Genomic DNA, 17,934 nt, shown 5'->3' with positions numbered 1-17,934 from the left:
TACACCTATTCAAAATATACTTAAAGAAAGCCTTGATTACATGGAAAAGAAAATGCGAAGGCATGGGTACGAAACGAATACCTATATACGTTAAACTTTGCAGACAATCAAGTAGTGATTGCACAAGACCAACAAGACCTCAGTTGCATGATGAAGAAACTGTAAGAATACACCAAGGCTGGCCTAGATATAAACCTTGCTAAAACGAGAGTACATATCTACAAGTGAAGAAGACATAGAAGATCTGCAGATTGACTACAACATAACAATCAAAGGAAAGGATAAATTGGGGTTTATAATCACGAAAAGGGCAACAACAGAGGAATAAATTAAGCAAAGATTAGGACAAACAATCAGGTGGGATAGACACCTAAACATGAAGACAAAAACACAGATTTATAAAACATGAATGCGAAGTATTATGGCATATGGGGCTGAAAATTGGATTGTAAACAAGAAAAACAGCAGTAAGATAGTAGCAACAGAGATGGAATGCCTGCGAAGATGCTGCAGAGTAACAAGAATGGATAGGAGACGTAATGACAAAATAAAGCAAAAGAACATCATGGACATGTAAGAAGAACTAGCGACAGCAGATGGATAAAGAGAATAACCGACTGGAGCCCCATAGGAAGGAGGAAAAGAGGACGACTCCGAAGATCCTGGAGGAACGAAGTAGACGACGCCATGAGTAATAGAGGCCTAAACGATGGAGAATGGGACAACAGAGAGAGATGGAGAGATGATGGTTTGAACCAATTATTCCTGTATTGACGACGTTTCATATGGTGTGGCTGCGACCTATCTTCGTGTCATAGTTTGGAATATGGCAATGGTTAAGTTAAGTACAACATGATGTGTTAATTTTAGATTCAGCTTGGTATAACCAAACTACAAATTCTTTTGTTTAGTAATATAACTGGGGTTCTGTATCAACACTTTATTAAGAACATATTTTTCAATAAATATCTCACACAAAACTGAAAGCAAAACAATATACAATTGATGTAACAATTTTTAGATTGTTACATCAATAGTATTCTAAGCCAGGAATTTTTAATACGCGCAGTTATCGATAAATAAAAGGCCATTTGTGTCAGTTACAAAAGTAAAATAGTAGGCTTTGAAAAAATGACAGTTTCCATAATAAACCGTAAACGGTAGGCTTTGAAAATGACAGTTTGTCATATCAATACCTTTTTAATCGGTCTGGGTGGCTTGTCTTTATTGTTAAAAATGAATTTTTCTGTAGAATAGTTAACAGATATGATCTGAGTATTAGGGAAAGTTGGAGAAAATGCCTACTTGTGTCCAGAATATATCACGAGCGATATCTTGAATCGAGAAAGCCAAACGCAAGAGCTTTTGAAAAATTAATAGATCATTTTATTCGCACTGGCTCAGTTGTATGTAAAAAAATGAGAGAATCAAAACTGTTCTAAATGAAGAAAAGGAATATGATGTATGATAGCTACTACTGAAGATCCCCACATCAGTAATCGTGAAATTTCGCGTCAACATGACATTAGTCAAACTTCGGCGGCAAAAATCTTTCGTTAACATAAACTGCATCCTTACCGCATACAGTTGCATCAAGAATTGACAGTCGATGATTATCAACGCAGATTAGCTTTTCGTCAATGGTCTCAGCAGCAAGTGCAAAGAGACCGATTTTTTTTCGATTATGAGCTTTTTCGAGATGAGGCTATATTTTACACAAATGGAACGGTAGATCGGCATAATTTTCATTACTATGCATCAAGCAGTCTCTATTTTGTTAACACTCATAGTCAAACTAGGTGGTCTGTAAATGTTTGGGGTGGTATTGTTGGCGATTATGTGATTGGCCCACATTTTTTTGACGGTCGTGTGAATGGTGCCATATATCTGAATTTTCGAAATAATCATTTGCCAATACTACTGCAAAATGTACGCTTAATATTCGACAACGAATGTAGTTTTTACACCACGGTGCCCCAGTTCAACACACTGCTCCTATTCACAATCATCTAAATAATAACTTTTCTGAGAGGTGGATAGGCAGAGGAGGACCAACTGTTTGGCCACCGCGATCACCAGATTTCTCCAAAATTGATTTTTTCATGTAGGGCTATATAGAAGACCTTGTATACCTCCAACACACACTGTCAGATGATATGAAAAATAGAATAAGAGAAGGTTTTAATAAAATTGACTTACAAATGTTAAGAAATATGGCTCGGTCATTTGAATATCGGTTACAAACTTGTATAGACGTTAATTTAAATTGTTTAACGCAATTTATGTTAGAATTTGATTTTCTCTTAATGATCCTTAAATATTAAATTAGATTTTTATCAATAAACCATTTTTTAAGCTTATTGTGTTATACTTATCACATAACATTTATTTTACCGCTGAATGGATTTTGTTCAAGAGTGATCCATGAACCATAAATATTCTTTTTTTTGTTGTAATATCGAGTACTTATTTAAATACCTGTTTATAAATGAATACCTGGTGCTCATAGAGAATATTTATTGGTTAGTGGATTTCTTTTGAAAGTTTGAAGGGACAAACAATTGCCCTACGACAATACTTCCCTTGAAGAATTCTCAATAAAGGTAATTCCTAGTAGCCGGAGCATAGAGTTTGAGTTGAGTTTTGATTATTACCGTAACAACTACGGGATTTACAAGTTTTTTACCGTAACAAGGTAGATCATTCCACTTACTTGAAACTTGATGTCGCTGGAAGAAGCTGTTACTTTTTGCTCCTTGATCAGTTGATGCCGATACATAATATAAGCGGTAAATGGCAATCTGCATATCATGAAAACAATAGTTACAATGAACATGGTTATTGCTGCTTTTTTCTTGTAGTTCATGTGCTGCTTGTTGAGTGATTTTACAGTGATTTTTTCATATTTGTCCAGCTGAAAATGCATAAAAATAAGTTAAGGATATTTACAAAATAAACAGTTAATTGTGCAATATCTAGAAATTTTGTCTACTAATTTCTCCAACGTGAAAAACAGTAGGCCCCTGGCTATTTATCTACTCCGAAAGTACTCAAAGAGAAATGTGTTTCTGGACGTGAAATTTGCTTTTGACATAAGTTTCGATCAGTCGACAAAGGAATTCCGGACATAAAGAAGTGGTAAGTATGTTTCTTGTTTTATCAACTTGTCAGGTCAATTTTGACGCGTAAGTAAAGCTTACTCGTAAGTAAAGCGACGTGGTGGTCTAAAAAAATGTATGGAATTCCTACTTAAAATAACGTGGGTGCCTAAAAAAGTTGGGTACTCTTGCTGACTTTTTAATGCTATTGTTCCGTCACTGATCAAGATTCTAAAGGCGCGTACACATCTGGTGAACGCATGTGACCTAAGCCCTTTGACCGAATTCATTCGATGTAATTCGGCGTTCGATGGAAAATTTGGTCTTTTGTCCACATTACAGCAAACGAACTCGTTTACAGTTATTCGTTCAGTTTCGCGGGTATTTTTGGGGGTTCTTGGGTGGGGAGATAGTTATGTAAATTGTAAAAATGACATCGAATGAAAGATTGGATACCTGGGCCATATCCTGAGAGGGGAAAAATACGCAATCCCTCAACTAATTATCCAAGGAAAGATTGAGGGCAAGAGAGGAGTAGGTCGCAAACAAATGTCGTGGCTGCGAAATATAAAGAACTGGACAGGCGTAACTAACACTGGCGAACTTTTGCATGCCGCAAAAGACAGACGTCTGACCTTAAGATAATTCGCCAACGCACTATAGGTGCACGGCACCATAAGAAGAAGACATCGAATGAGGATATAGTTATTGCAAGTGCGTTGTATATTATTATTAGTGAGGGGAGGCCGAAGAAGTGAAAGACCTTCCCAAAAATCGACGAAAGCGGCGTTGGTGGACATCATTGTTCAAAAAAGCAGAAGTTGGTATAGAGGGATAGACTTATTTAATGATCTAAAAGCTAAAATGAAATACGGGCTTTTTCAAAATTTTTGTAGAATGAAGTCTACTGATTTTGAATGGCTATTAAATAAAATTGGACCAAAAATCGCGAAAAAAGATACAAGGGATTTAGCTACTGGTTTTATGCACTGGATTCTATAAAACTTCCCGCTCTCGATATAAACCAATAAGTTTTAAACAAGAAGAATTAGTCCACTTCATTATTGCAAATTAGAAAATCAAAATAAAATCGCGACACATGTTCGACACTTTCACTCGGAAGCGTATACACTGAAGACAGCCAAAAGAATTCCTTCTTCAATTTTCTTTTGATGTACCACCCAGTAAGCAAACTTTAGCGAAGGCAAACACATGCTTTTGCTATCATTTGTTGGGGCGTACACACTTACGGAAGGCGTTTGGTCACAAGGATTCGACCACATGCGTTCACCAAATGTGTACGCGCCTTAACGCGATTCCGATATTCTGACGTTACAAGGAATCTGATCGAACGTTCGAAGAAGCTACCGCTTCGAGATGATTCCACACCGGTCAAACAATTCGAATGAAAACTTTACAGCGTCGAGAGATTTCTGGAAGCATAGGCGAACAATATAAAAACAAATTAAATTGTCGAGGTTAGTCGATGAAATAAATTTGTAGAGTTAGATAATAAATGTTATAAATTATTTGTGTTTTTAGTTTTAATGTTAGAAGACCGAAATAAGCGTTATACTATGCCAAATTGTCTTTATTGTAGTAATTAATTGCATTTAAACTTACTTACTTTAAAGGTACTTACCTTTATAAAAATTGAAATATAGCAAATCAACTGAATCGTCATCGGTAACCAAACTAGTATTGCCACTATCACGTACCAATACATGTTACTAACCATTAAATTCTCAGTACAATATTTCTCTAAGAAGTTTAACCATTTACGTTCCTAGAAACATTTTATACATTTACTATACACGATTTGATAATACGATAGCACAATTTTTATGTCTGAATATTACAAGTCTTTATACAAGATTCGTCAAAACAGAAAAAATATATACAGGGTGCTCCTTAAGTAATTGTACAAAAAGAAACCGTAGATTCTACACTTTAAAATATTGCTATTTAAGTCAAATTGCTTTAATAAAATGTTGATATTAAGATACAAGGTGTTAAAGTGGAAATTAAAAATTATAATTTTCACTATTACTTTTATGTTTGTGAACATTTATGTATAAAAATTCATAACTGGGTACTATTGATCATCAGAAATTATAAGCTGATGCATACTTTAATGTAGCTGATAGAGGGCGCTACATATGCCACATATGTGGCATACATTTGCACTTAACTTTTTTGCTTTTTAAGTTACCGGTGTTTGTGATAAAAAATATTAAAGATACGTTATTTTACCAAAAAAAAGGTATACTTGTTAATAACTTCAAAACTCAACAGTTTGCGAGATAATCGCATTTTACAAATCAACTACATAATTCAGATTTAACGCAATTACTCCAGGCAACGAAAGAAAATTAGACAAAAACATCAATACTTCTGATTTTGGTATAAAATGCCTTTAATGAAGTTAATAGTTATCAAAATATTAAATAAAATAGATATATTAACAGGATAGAATAGTAGGATTTGACAAAATAACAGAATAATTGGATGTTACATCAAACATAATCAAAATATTTTATTAATAAACCAAATTAAGAAATAGTTAAACTTAATAACAATAAACTTTTTGTCAAAGTAAGTGTTCGATATGTCCACCATTTTCTTTAATTCATTTGTCAATACATTCCATAAAAGATCGTCTCATATTAAATAGCATCATTGGTTCTAAAGAAACTGCTGCAGTATTTATAATAAGTATTATAAGTATAATATATAATAAACATAATATAATAATAAAGTATTCGTTTGGGAATTTTATGAATTAGATAATTATATTAATATCTCACCACGTGACCAAGGAATATGACTACCACGAACAACCCAACCTTCAGGAAAGTTGTCCATAAAAAATAATTACAAATGGTACCAAACCATACGATATGCATTCTAAACATAAATTTTAAATAAACGTATGGTTTGGAACAATTGGTAATTATTTTTTACGGACATGCGAATTACATTGTAATTTGAATGGTAAGATCTATTTACATTTTTTATAAAATGATTTTATTTGAGCGAAATATGTGATTTATGCAAGATAGTATACCACCATATTATAGAGAGAGGTCGGAGAGAACATATTTAAATATATACAACTTTCCTGAACGTTGGATTGTTCGTGGTAGTCATATTCCTTGGTCATGTGGTGAGATATTAATATAATTACTTAATGCATAAAAATCCCAAAAGAATACTTACTATTATACTTATAATACTTATTATAAATACTGCAGCAGTTTCTTTAGAACCAATGATGCTATTTGATATGAGACGATCTTTTATGGGATGTATTGACAAATGAATTAAAGAAAATGGTGGACATATCGAACACTTACTTCGACAAAAAGTTTAATGCTATTTAGTTTCACTATTTCTTAATTTGGTTTATAAATAAAATATTTTTATTATGACTTTAATTTAATACAAAGCGTAAAATGTTTGATGTAAAATCCAATTATTCTGTTATTTTGTCAAATTCTACTATACTTCTGATACTCCTGCTAATATATTTATTTTATTTAATATTTCGCTAACTATTAACTTTATTAAAGGCATTTTATACCAAAATTCAGAAGTATTGATGTTTTTGTCTAATTTTCTTTCGTTGCTTGGAGTAATTGCGTTAAATCTGAATTATGTAGTTGATTTGTAAAATGCGATTATCTCGAAAACTGTTGAGTTTTGAAGTTAATAACAACTATACCTATGTTTTATTAAAATAATGTATCTTTATTATTTTATATCACAAACACCGGTAACTTAAAGAGCAAAAAGTTAAGTGCAAATGTATGCCACACATGTGGCATATGTGGCGCCCTCTATCAGCTACATTAAAGCATGCATCAAATTATAATTTATGATGTTCAGTAGTACCCAGTTAAGAATTTTGATACATAAATGTTTACAAACATAAAAGTTATAGCAAAAATTAAAATTTTAAATTTCCACTTCAACACCCTGTATCTTTCTTAATATCAACATTTTATTAAAGCAATTTGGCTTAAATCGTAATATTTTAAAGTGTAGAATCTACGGTTTCTTTTTGTACAATTACTTAAGGACCACCCTGTATATCTATAACCTTACGTCTCAGTTTTGCACAAGAATTTAAAAAAATAATGTGATAATCCAGACAAAGTTACAGCAAATAGCTTTTTCATTGATATAGTCTTGTAACAAATCGACAAACATTTCTTTATTAAATATACCTCTGTACTATATTCCTTTGCAATGTTTAGTTATCGACAACAACTAGAGTTTTGTTAAAAGTCTTAATGTATATTTTATTACCTCAAGGACCCTTTCATATCTCTATTGACGCCGATCCTTCGACACAAAACATATAATTTGTATTGACACCTGCACAAATTACATCTTTTTTTATTTACATAATGCCCAAAATGATCTAAGAAAACTCTAAAAAAACTCTAGTCGCTAGTTAATTTAGGTCAAGTTTTATAAATATATGATTAGACCTTTTAATATATTTTGGCGTCTACTCGTTGCGCTCGTTGATACAAAAAAAAACAACGAATTGACCTTTCATTTGCATCTGCATCTTCTATTTTCACTAAAAAATTTTAATAGCCGGTCGTAAAATGTATTTATACAAGCTATACGCTCCCGAAGAAACTGAAGCTGTTTTTACTTGAAGATCCTTTTTGTGTGCGAGATCATCCCATTCTGTGTTTGGTTTTACAGTTTCTGGTGTAATTTCGCTGTTTCCGCTACTTTACTCCATCCTTCTCTTTCTTTGATTGTCCTCTCTATATTTCTAATTTCCATACTCCTTAACTCTTCTTCCACTTGTTGTCCCCATCTCAGTTTAGGTCTTTTACCTGGTGGTATACATTCCGTTATAACTCTTAACGGATTGCTCTTCTTTCTTCTCATTATCTGTCCATACCATCTAATTCTTTGTGGTTTTATTGCTCTAACTATGTTTTCTTGACCCATCCCATCTTGTATTTTGTGATTCATCCATTGTCGTGCATCCTCTTCGTTTTTTTTTTTGGTCCCAGTATTTTTCTGATAATCTTCCTCTCAAAAACTTTCAATTGCTCTTCTTCTCTTGCTGTTAATGTAAATGTTTCTGCAGCATATACTATTATTGGTCTTATGGTCGTTTTGTAGATTTTCATTGTTGTGTTTCGGTTTATCTTCTTATCTCTAACATTTTTTTATTTCTATAAAACGCTGTGCTTCCCGCTTGAATTCTTCTTTTCATATCTACTCTGTCATTTCTTCTGTTGACTAGTAATCCCAAATATTTGAATCTTTCAATCTCTTTGAAACTGTGTGCATCTATTGTCAGTTCTGTCATTTGTGTCTTCTTTTTATTGCTTACGTTCATGTGTTTTGTTTTATTTTCATTTATTTACTGTCCTCTCAGTTTGGCTTTCTTTTTCTATATCTTCTAAGGGTTTCTTTAATGCCCTTTTATCTGTGGCTACTATGGTTATATCGTCCACATATCCTATTATTTGTATTGCATTCTTGTTTATAGTTCCTGTTTTCGACAGCTTTCTTTATTATCTTGTAGCGTTTCAAATTTGTTAATATTTAATATCTATATAATAATATAAATTCTGTTTTAAGTTTTGTAGTACACTCCTAAGTTGTTTATTTGCGTTTGTCTGTTATAAAGGAATTTTAAAACGATCAATATATTGTGGCATTTTAAGTTGAGATTCTAAATATCAAGTTTTGTATTCAGTTGTTTTTGTCGTTGAAAACGATTTGTTTACATTCGAGTCCCCTAATATTCCGGTTGAAAAAGAGGTTCTTAGAAAAAATATTGCAAGTCAGGTATTCAATTTTTCTAAAACGTAATAAAGCTAGGAATATTTCAAGGTTGTTACGAACGAGTGTCGAGGGGTATTTTGTTTGTTTAGGTTCGTAGGCCACAAACTGGTTGGAGACGTGAAGGGAAATAGATTTGGCGTTGAATTTTGTAAAATGTAACGCAGAAAAGAGTGAAGCAGGAGATTTTAAACGGAGAATACGTTTTGCGGACTTTGAATCAAGGGTCGATTCAATGTTCTTGGTGGTAATGTCTTAAGACCGGTTAAGGTGATTAATTTACTCTTTGCAAATAATTGCAGTTTAGAAAAGAGTAACCACCAAAAGATTTGTGTAGATACCGGAAACTGATGAAATTATTATATAGGATGTTCCCGTCGTCAGCTTGCTTCCTCCACCGAACCTAATTTACATCTCTTGATTGTTCGTCCCTGAGTATGGAAATGGTTGCTTTGTCCCTGTTGGAGAATATGTCCAGATAGGTCCCATAGATGTTTAACAAGTTTTTTTCAAAGTTAAGTGCGAAACAGTGAAATTCCGGTAACTTTTTAAGCGATTAAATTTTAAAGTAAAGACAGACATTTTTTTGCTAAAGTAATAATTGCTTTCATAACAATTTAAAAATTGTAATATTTAATAATTTTAATTTGATTATTATATAGAAAAGATATTTCATATATAACGTTAAATTTTAAGATATTTTCATAAACAAGGATATCTTTAATTTTTAATAATCTAATTTGGCCATATTAATAAATAACCTAGGAACCATTTCGAAAATTTTTGTAGCAATCTCCTTTGTAAACAGATAGACACGTAAGTTTTTTTTTATTCTGTATTTTGCAACCATTTATATAGTATATTTTTTGTGCCATTTGTATTTTTGATTTGAACTGTTTGTGGTAAGACACAATAAATGTTAAATTTTGTTTCTTAACATTTGTTTCTTTTTTTAACTAACTTTTTTTTGAGTTTCCGTTTAAAAAAGATATGTTTCTCTTTATGTTGGATAATTATTTCCCTAGTTACAACTAGCTGTTGTAATGGTTATAATTAGGCACCTCGAAGTGGCGCTCTTTATAAATTACTAGAGGTGGTTCCTGTTTCCTTTTGTTTTGTTTGTCCCAAGTGATTCATGACCTTTTGTTTCATTGTGTAGCTGCCCCAATCCTACCCCCCTGTCATTTACTTACCCACGACCCCAGCTCTCCAGTTAACCCCTGAGTGCCGTTTGCACAAGTAACGATTATTTTGCTTGCCCTATCTTGACCTCCCCTTTCTACCCCTATGTTCTTACCCTGAGGTAGGCAAAATATTTATCGTTACAATCTTGTCTAGTGATAGAATAAATAGTACCGTTGAGAGCGCATCTCCTTGTCTTACTCCATTTTTTATTTTTATTATTTCTGTTCTTTGTCTTCCGATGTCTATTGTTGCTTGGGAATCTCGTATTGCCATTTCTATCTAGTAAAATATATTACTAATTTTAAATGTAGGGAACTGTAAGCCATAAATCACACACCTGTATTTTTTTCGTCCTATTTGTACTAAAATATTTTAATAGTAGATTATAGAAACATTTTATTGCATTGAGTCTACACTAAACTAGAAGGTAATTTTCTCCCTTTGTTAAGAGTTCCTATAAATTGTCGTTTCTTAGCAGTAACAGGACATTCTCATTGTTAAGTCCGAAGTTGGATGATATGTCGACGCTCTAACATTCTCCCTCGGCCCCAGTTAAGGCAGATCATTACGCGCTATGTAAAATTACATTTTTCGCTTTCGCCACGTATTATTGTGCAATACATAGCAAAGTGGTCGTAATTTCCATACAAATTTTAAAATAAAACTAAAATAAACTGTGCTAGAATAAAATAAAATAATTTTCAAAGTAAATATAAACAAAAAGATTTATTTCATATTTTTATTACCTTATACGTTCTGTTAAAAACCATCGGTAAGGATAACAAAAGTCCAAATATCCACATAAGTGCTATAAGTGTTTTAGCTCCTTTTTTTGTTATTCTAGTTTCTCTAGGCAACACTATAGCAGTTAGACGGTCATATGTTACGGCAGACATACTCACTACACTTGCAATAAGAAGAGAGCCTGAAAAATATATTAATAATGAGTGGTAAGGGATGTGAGTTTGTAACTTTAAAATAAAAAGCTCGCTAGAATTGGTCTCTTGTGAAATAAAATCGCAAGAAAAAATACATGTTTTCACTAAAGGAACACTTTCTGTTTTTGTAATTTATTGAGTGTTTTAGGTATAAAGCCATAATTTATTTTCAGAAAATGGATTTATTGTTTAACGATTTAATTTTTAAATGTTCGATGAGCAGAAGAAATTGCTAAATGTTGTCATCAAAAAATTTAAAAATTTAACTTTTTATGTCTTCAAAATGATTATTGTAAAAAAATAAACCTTCTTACCAGGTTCCCCATTGTATCACCACTGGTTGTGAAGTAACCGGTGTGATAGGAAGCCTGTCTTTATACAGTTGAACTCTAAATGGCGCCTTAAGAAACATTTTTTTATACTCAAAATTAAATGGTTGACAAGAGGAAAGTTTGTTCTAATTTCTTCAATAATCGTACTAATACCATTGGCTAAATATATCAAATGAATTATTTTATAATAAAATATTTGTAAATTTTTTCCTGCCTTCACCATACATGAAACAACACAAGACAAAAAAGTAAGAGTTTTTCGTGAGATAAAGCAGTTGGAAAATAAAAAGTTCCTGTAGCTGGCTGTATACCATGTATCACAAAAAATGTATTAAAATCCTTTATGGTTGAGTTTATCGAAAGTACAAGCTGATTATAGCCGCAAATGTCAAACATGGAACAAAAAATTTCGGTTTAGCAGTGTTGCATGCTTTTATAATGTATATGCTGTATGCTTCAAATATAAACAAATAAAGCTTTAGGAAAGTACATTTTGATTATATTATGTTATGAATTCTGCAATTTTTGATTTATTTAAAACAAGAATGAGTAAATATTTGTTTCTTTGTACATTAATTACAGTTAATTATTAGAATTTTTTTTTGCAATTAATCTTTGATAGATTAGGTGATAGATTTGGCAATCGTCAAATCAGCAATTACCAGATTGCAACAGATGTTTGCAATTAATCTCGAAAGAGACAAATATTTACTCGTCATTGTTTCATATAAAATAAAAATTGCAGAATTCATAAAATAGTATAATCAAAATGTACTTTTTAAAAGCTTTCACTCTGTATATTTGAAGCATACAACATATTATGCATTATAAAAACATTTTAACACTGCCAAACCGAAATATTTTATTTCGTAGTTGACATTTGCGGCTATATTCAGCTTGTACTTTCGGTAAACTCAACCAAGGTATATAAATAAAAAACCCAATCGAGCTATATCAAAACAAAAAAGTCCTCGTAGACACTACGTTGTCATGTTATCAAATCCACTGATAACTCTAACATCCTAACATATAAGATCTAATGTAAAAAAAGTTAAAACAATAACTTTTAACGGGTTTTTACCCAGATATTTAGTGACTCAAAACATGTACACCTAGACACTGATGATGGCATATGGATTCCGAAAACGTTTTGTTATTTTGATATAGTCCGATTGGGTTTTTTAATTATATACCTTTTATAAAGGATTTTAATCAATTTTATGGACAATTTTGTTTTAATAAATAATTGGTTTTATCTACTTGTTGTAAAGCTATTAAATGAGATTTTGGTAATTGTTCATTGTTAAGCACTCCAATCAGTAAATGAACGATGTATCGGCCTACTGAATTTATCCTTTTATTTACAAAAATGTAAAAATAATTGTTTTCTATTTCGGATCTAATTTTTTCTTTTACAGGTACGTATAAAAAATCAACAATGTTTCTTCTTAAGGTCAAGTCACTTAGAATATTAAATTTACATATTTTACAATAAGTACAAAAGAAATATCGAGGATAAACCCGAAAACTGGGCAGTAGACCACGGTTATATAATCCATAATATAGAATCCAACGTGATAGCAATCAACCAAAGAGGATATGGTCTTAGGGGGGGGGGGGTTTGAAATTTTTTTATGCTACCTCTATTTTGAGTCCCTAAAATTTGGGTTTTAGATTAATTTAAAGTACTAAAGATAGCGGTGCCAAAAATTCAGGTATCTGTTATCCTGCCTGCCAACTAAAACCACCCTCTCTTACTTGTGCGCAGTTGACTGTCGCACGTACCGTACTCCGAAAGTGGGGTGGCCACTGTAAGGCTGACGACATTTTTAGAACACTCCCTTCTCCTATCTAGATCTTATCTATTGTTCTGAAGCTATTTTCTTGTGGCATTTTAAAGTAATCACTATTTTAATGGGAATAAGCCACAATTGGAGGTTAAAATAAGGTTATTGACGGTTAACGCCGTATCCCGTTCTCCTCCGCCAATCTTCCCTGTCCAAGGCATGCTTCTCCTCCAAACCTCTCGATTTCATCGCTCTTCTAATTCTTTCATTCCATGAGCGTCGAGGTCTACCTCTTTTTTTTCTTCCAGGGGCTTCCATTTGTGAAGTTTTTGGGGCCAACGTTCGTCGGGCATTCTCAATAGATGTCCAAACCATTTTGAACCTCTTCTTTCTATTCTGTCAATGACCGTTTCTGTAGCATTCATGTTATTTCTTATAGATTCGTTGATCTTCCTTTCCTGCCTTGATGTTCTAGCACTTCTTCTTAAATAATCCATTTCAACTGCCAACAATCTTCTCTTCAGGTCTGCGTTAATTGTCCATACTTCAGAGCCATAATAAAGAACTGATTCAACCATGGTTTGTCCTATTCTTTTTTTGTTCATTTTGGAAATGTTGTGATCCCACCATAAGGAGTTCAGACCTCCAACAATTTTACGTCCCTGATTAATTCGTGTTTAATTTTGGTTTCTTCCAAGCCGTTCTTTGCAATGAGTGGACCTAAATATTTAAAATTTTCCACTTGTTTGATTTCTACGTCCTCGTCTATCAACGCTTCAAACCTTGCATCTGAATTGATAACTAAGTAAATATTCTGTTTTCTTCATGCTGACTTGTAACCCCCATTTTAAATATTATCTCTATAGACGCTTTATCATAAATTCTAGATCATAAGAATCTTGAGCTAGGATGACTTGGTCATACGCAAACTTCAGGGAGAACAGTACGTCATTTTCTATGGGGATTCCCATTCCCTGGCAGGGGTTTTTCCAATTTTGGAGGGCTGCCTCAATATATAAATTAAACAGTAAGGGTGACATACTGTATCCTTGTTTTAGTCCTTTAGGTACTTTTATTGGCTCTGATAGTCTATGTCCGATTTTTAGCTAAGTAGTGTTATCCCTGTATACTTCTGTGATTATTCCTAAAAGGTATGGACTAATGTCGAGTTGTTGTTAAGCTTGCCACAATTTAAGTCTTGGAACTGTATCATAAGCCTTTTCTAGGTCGATAAAGGCTAAATGTACTTCGGTACCAATCGCTATTCTTTTTTCTATTAATTGTTGGAGTATAAACAAATTATCAGTGCAAGATCAAAGATCAAAAATTCAAACGTCAATAAACTTATTTTAACCTTCAATTGCGACTTATTCTCATTAAAATAGTTATTAGATCTTATCTCTGTCGTTAGCTCTGTTGGTGTTTCTCTTCTTCTTCTTTCTTTTTAATGACTGCTCGGATATAATTGTGAACACTATTCCATCCCTCCGTATTTCCCGTCATCTTCACGATCATCTCTCTTACAGTCACAGGGTTCATACCTATTTCTTTATATATTTTGTTTCTCTCCACTGTACATCTATTACACTCCAGCATTGTGTGAGTTACAATGTCGGAATATTTGCAGTATAGGCATTTATCTGTATCTGTCTTTCTGAACCTATGAAGATACGCCCTAAAACAGACAATCTACCCAGTCCCTTAGGCTCGGGATGAGCATCTTTGTCCACTGAGCAACATCTTCCTTGTTGTTCCACTCTTCTTGCCATCTTTCCATTAATCTTTTCCTTTCTTCTTTTTTTTATAGCTGTTATCAAATGCTTCCTTCTCCCATAGATATGTCTCTTTTCTACAGCTAACACATGCAGAGGAACACAACCCGTGATAGTCCACAAGGCCGCCGCAGATACATTCCTGTAGGCGCATGCTACTCGCAACAGACTCGTTCTGTCTACTTTTTCATAAGCCTAATATTAGGTATCCATATCTAAATATAATGAAAAATATTATTAATTATTGTGTATTTATACAATAATACAATAATTATTGTGTTCTACATATTTAAAGTGGTAATTTAATTATTCAATCAGCGTTTTGTATTTTTTGTATTATGTGTGAAAGACAAGTTACATTTTCCTACTATTCTTTATATATTGTTTACTTAATATGCCCTGGGGGGGTTTTAACCCCCAAAACCCCCCCTGGGTGCGCCACAGACTGGAATGCCTTAATCCATCGGCTGTATTGTATTGTTTGGAGGGAAAACTTGTGAGCATTATCTATTAATAACACCGCTTTGATCGGAACTCCGATATTTTTCTAAAAAAACTTAAATGACTAAGGATAAATCTTCGTAACTGGCATAAATTAATATAAGTTATTATTATAAAAAAAAAAAGACTCTCCAATGGGCTCGGCTTACCCGAAATTCGAAATAACGCCTATCGCATAAACGATTTTACTATATTTCTACATTAACACAATAATATTTAATTTTCTAAAAACAGTAAATACATATTTCCTCTGAATCCATACTTACATTCAGCCGGACCTTCTCCCTTACATCCAATAATTCCCAGTTGGTAATTCTGAAATAAATCCAATGTCAACATCACCCACGGATGAATAAGAAGGGATAGTAAGTCGGCTACTGCCATATTGCCAATCAAAAGATTTGTAGCTGTACGTAGGTTTAAATTTTTCCATAAAATGTATATAACCATAATATTTCCGAAAATGCCAAACGCTACGACTGGTAAAACGGCCGAAGTCTTTAATACTACCTCCGTACAATTCTTGCATGTCCAAATAGTGTTGATGAATGGCATATGAGAAACATCCAGCTGAAATAATAATGTGTTGTGTAATGAAATATAGATGCACCTCTAAAGTTTTTCCTCTCTACATATCTGTCGTAAAACTTAAATTAAAAAACGGGTGTTGCAGTCCAGTGGGACTGTCGGTAGAAGTTATACTTCTATACACGCGTTCGCCGTTACAAATTTATATGGGAGTTAATCTGCACAATCATTACATATGTAATGCTTTAGGTAAGAGAGAGCAAAAAGAGAAACAGAATTAGGTATATAGGTATATGGTGCATCGTTTGCTGTATATAAACAACATTTGACCTGTAATAGGAGTATAGTAAATGAAGGATTGAATCAATATTTTGATGAAAATGTATATTTTTATTTTCATATATGTATGAAAGGAGTTAAATGCAAAAAAAATTTACACATACTCTGCAGTACAATTCATTGTTTATTTTGTTATTAATATAAAAATACAATACAATTCAGTGCAACATTCATAAGTATTTAAAAATGACAATATGCATAACTTACTTACGCATATGTTTAATTTACCATGATAATAATATTAATAAAATAATAATATAATAATAATAATAAAAAAATAATAATAATAATATTAATAAATATTAAATATATTTACAAAAGGAACATTTTTATTCTCGAGAGAGAAAGAGAGAGAAAATATATCTTCTGCCTCTCTCTTACCTATATCTTATATATGTATAACTATGTATAGAAGTATAACTTCAAAAAATGTTTATGAAAGATAAGAATAAAAAACCAACAACTTGGATTATGTTGTAAATTTTCATTTTATTTTAAAATTTCGCATTTTTGCGTATATTACATATATTTAATAAGATTAACATGGGGGTTTTAAATATTTCAAAAATAAAAAAGGAAATTTATATTGGGATGCGAACTCACATATACCAGCGTATGAACAAAACACGCAAAAAATTTGCCAATTAGACATAACAGTAATGTATTTCAAAATTGACAGTTCTCGGTCATACATTCTCGAGAAAGAAAGAGAGAGAAAATATATCTTCTGTCTCTTTCTTACTTATATCTTACATATGTAATGATTTTGCCGATTCACTCCCGTACAAATTTCCAACGTCGAACGCGCGTATAGAAGTATAACTTCAATAAATTTCTATATAAAGAACGTTCACAAATATAGTGCATTCATTATTCTAACGGTAAAATTATGGGTAAAGTTTGTTTAGCAGAAAATGGTTGAGTTCAATTAGTGCGGTCGTAAATATTATTAAATTGATCTGAACTGGCCCATTGTTAAGACTTTGTACCTCAGGTAAACCATTGTTACCTGAAACCGGGCCTTTTATACTATTATCGGTTAACCCAGGATGTTTATATTCATTACTAATTGAAGTCAACCATTTACTGCTAAACAAAACTTAAATAAAAATAATCGCCACTTATAAATCTTCTATTGTTAAAAATTTGTAAGTTATCAGGATTGACTTAAATGTTTAAGTTTATCTGTTTTATATCGTAAAATACAATGTCCGTCATACATAGGAAACAATCAGTTAAATAACAGTCTTTGAATGAACAAGAAGTTAGTAAGTCTTACAAGTTATGATATTTAACGAAATATTGGGTCAATGTGGCATCCCTGGAATTGTGATAACGATAATACAAAAGCTCCTTTTAAACCCACTGTTGGAAATTGCCATTTAGAAGAGGCTGCTCCCTAAAAAGGCTCGTTGGTTAAAGGACTCATCTGTCATTTAATGCAAAGGAAACAATTAATATGTTTTAGCTTTAACCGATAGGTATTTATAGGGAAAATACATACAAAATGACATATCATAGTTATTAGTAATGTAGTGGCATTAAACGTGCAACTGACAATTGAATCACGTGGCCCGAATGGAATTTAACGGCCTGTGAAAACGGGCTTACGCCCGTTTCACTCATTTCGA

General features: G+C 32.4%; 1 protein-coding gene across 3 annotated transcripts in view; it reads right to left on the bottom strand.

Annotated features, from left to right (window-relative positions):
- LOC140436403 (melatonin receptor type 1B-like) overlaps window positions 1-17,934 on the bottom strand; it is a 47,836-nt gene that overhangs the window by 21,469 nt on the left and 8,433 nt on the right. For 2 of the 3 annotated variants that reach the window (XM_072525170.1, XM_072525169.1), the window contains exons 3-6: window positions 15,703-16,006; window positions 10,853-11,031; window positions 4,741-4,884; window positions 2,714-2,914 (exon numbers count right to left, since the gene is read on the bottom strand). In XM_072525170.1, the coding sequence (XP_072381271.1) occupies window positions 2,714-2,914; window positions 4,741-4,884; window positions 10,853-11,031; window positions 15,703-16,006 (828 nt within the window). The remainder of the gene's footprint in view (window positions 1-2,713; window positions 2,915-4,740; window positions 4,885-10,852; window positions 11,032-15,702; window positions 16,007-17,934) is intronic. The other variant, XM_072525171.1, reaches the window with a different exon arrangement.

The sequence above is a fragment of the Diabrotica undecimpunctata genome, chromosome 3, assembly GCF_040954645.1.
Source record: "Diabrotica undecimpunctata isolate CICGRU chromosome 3, icDiaUnde3, whole genome shotgun sequence".
NCBI classification, from domain to species: Eukaryota; Metazoa; Arthropoda; class Insecta; order Coleoptera; family Chrysomelidae; genus Diabrotica; species Diabrotica undecimpunctata.
Note: the sequence above shows the minus strand (reverse complement) of the source record. Positions and strands in the feature narration are given on the sequence as shown.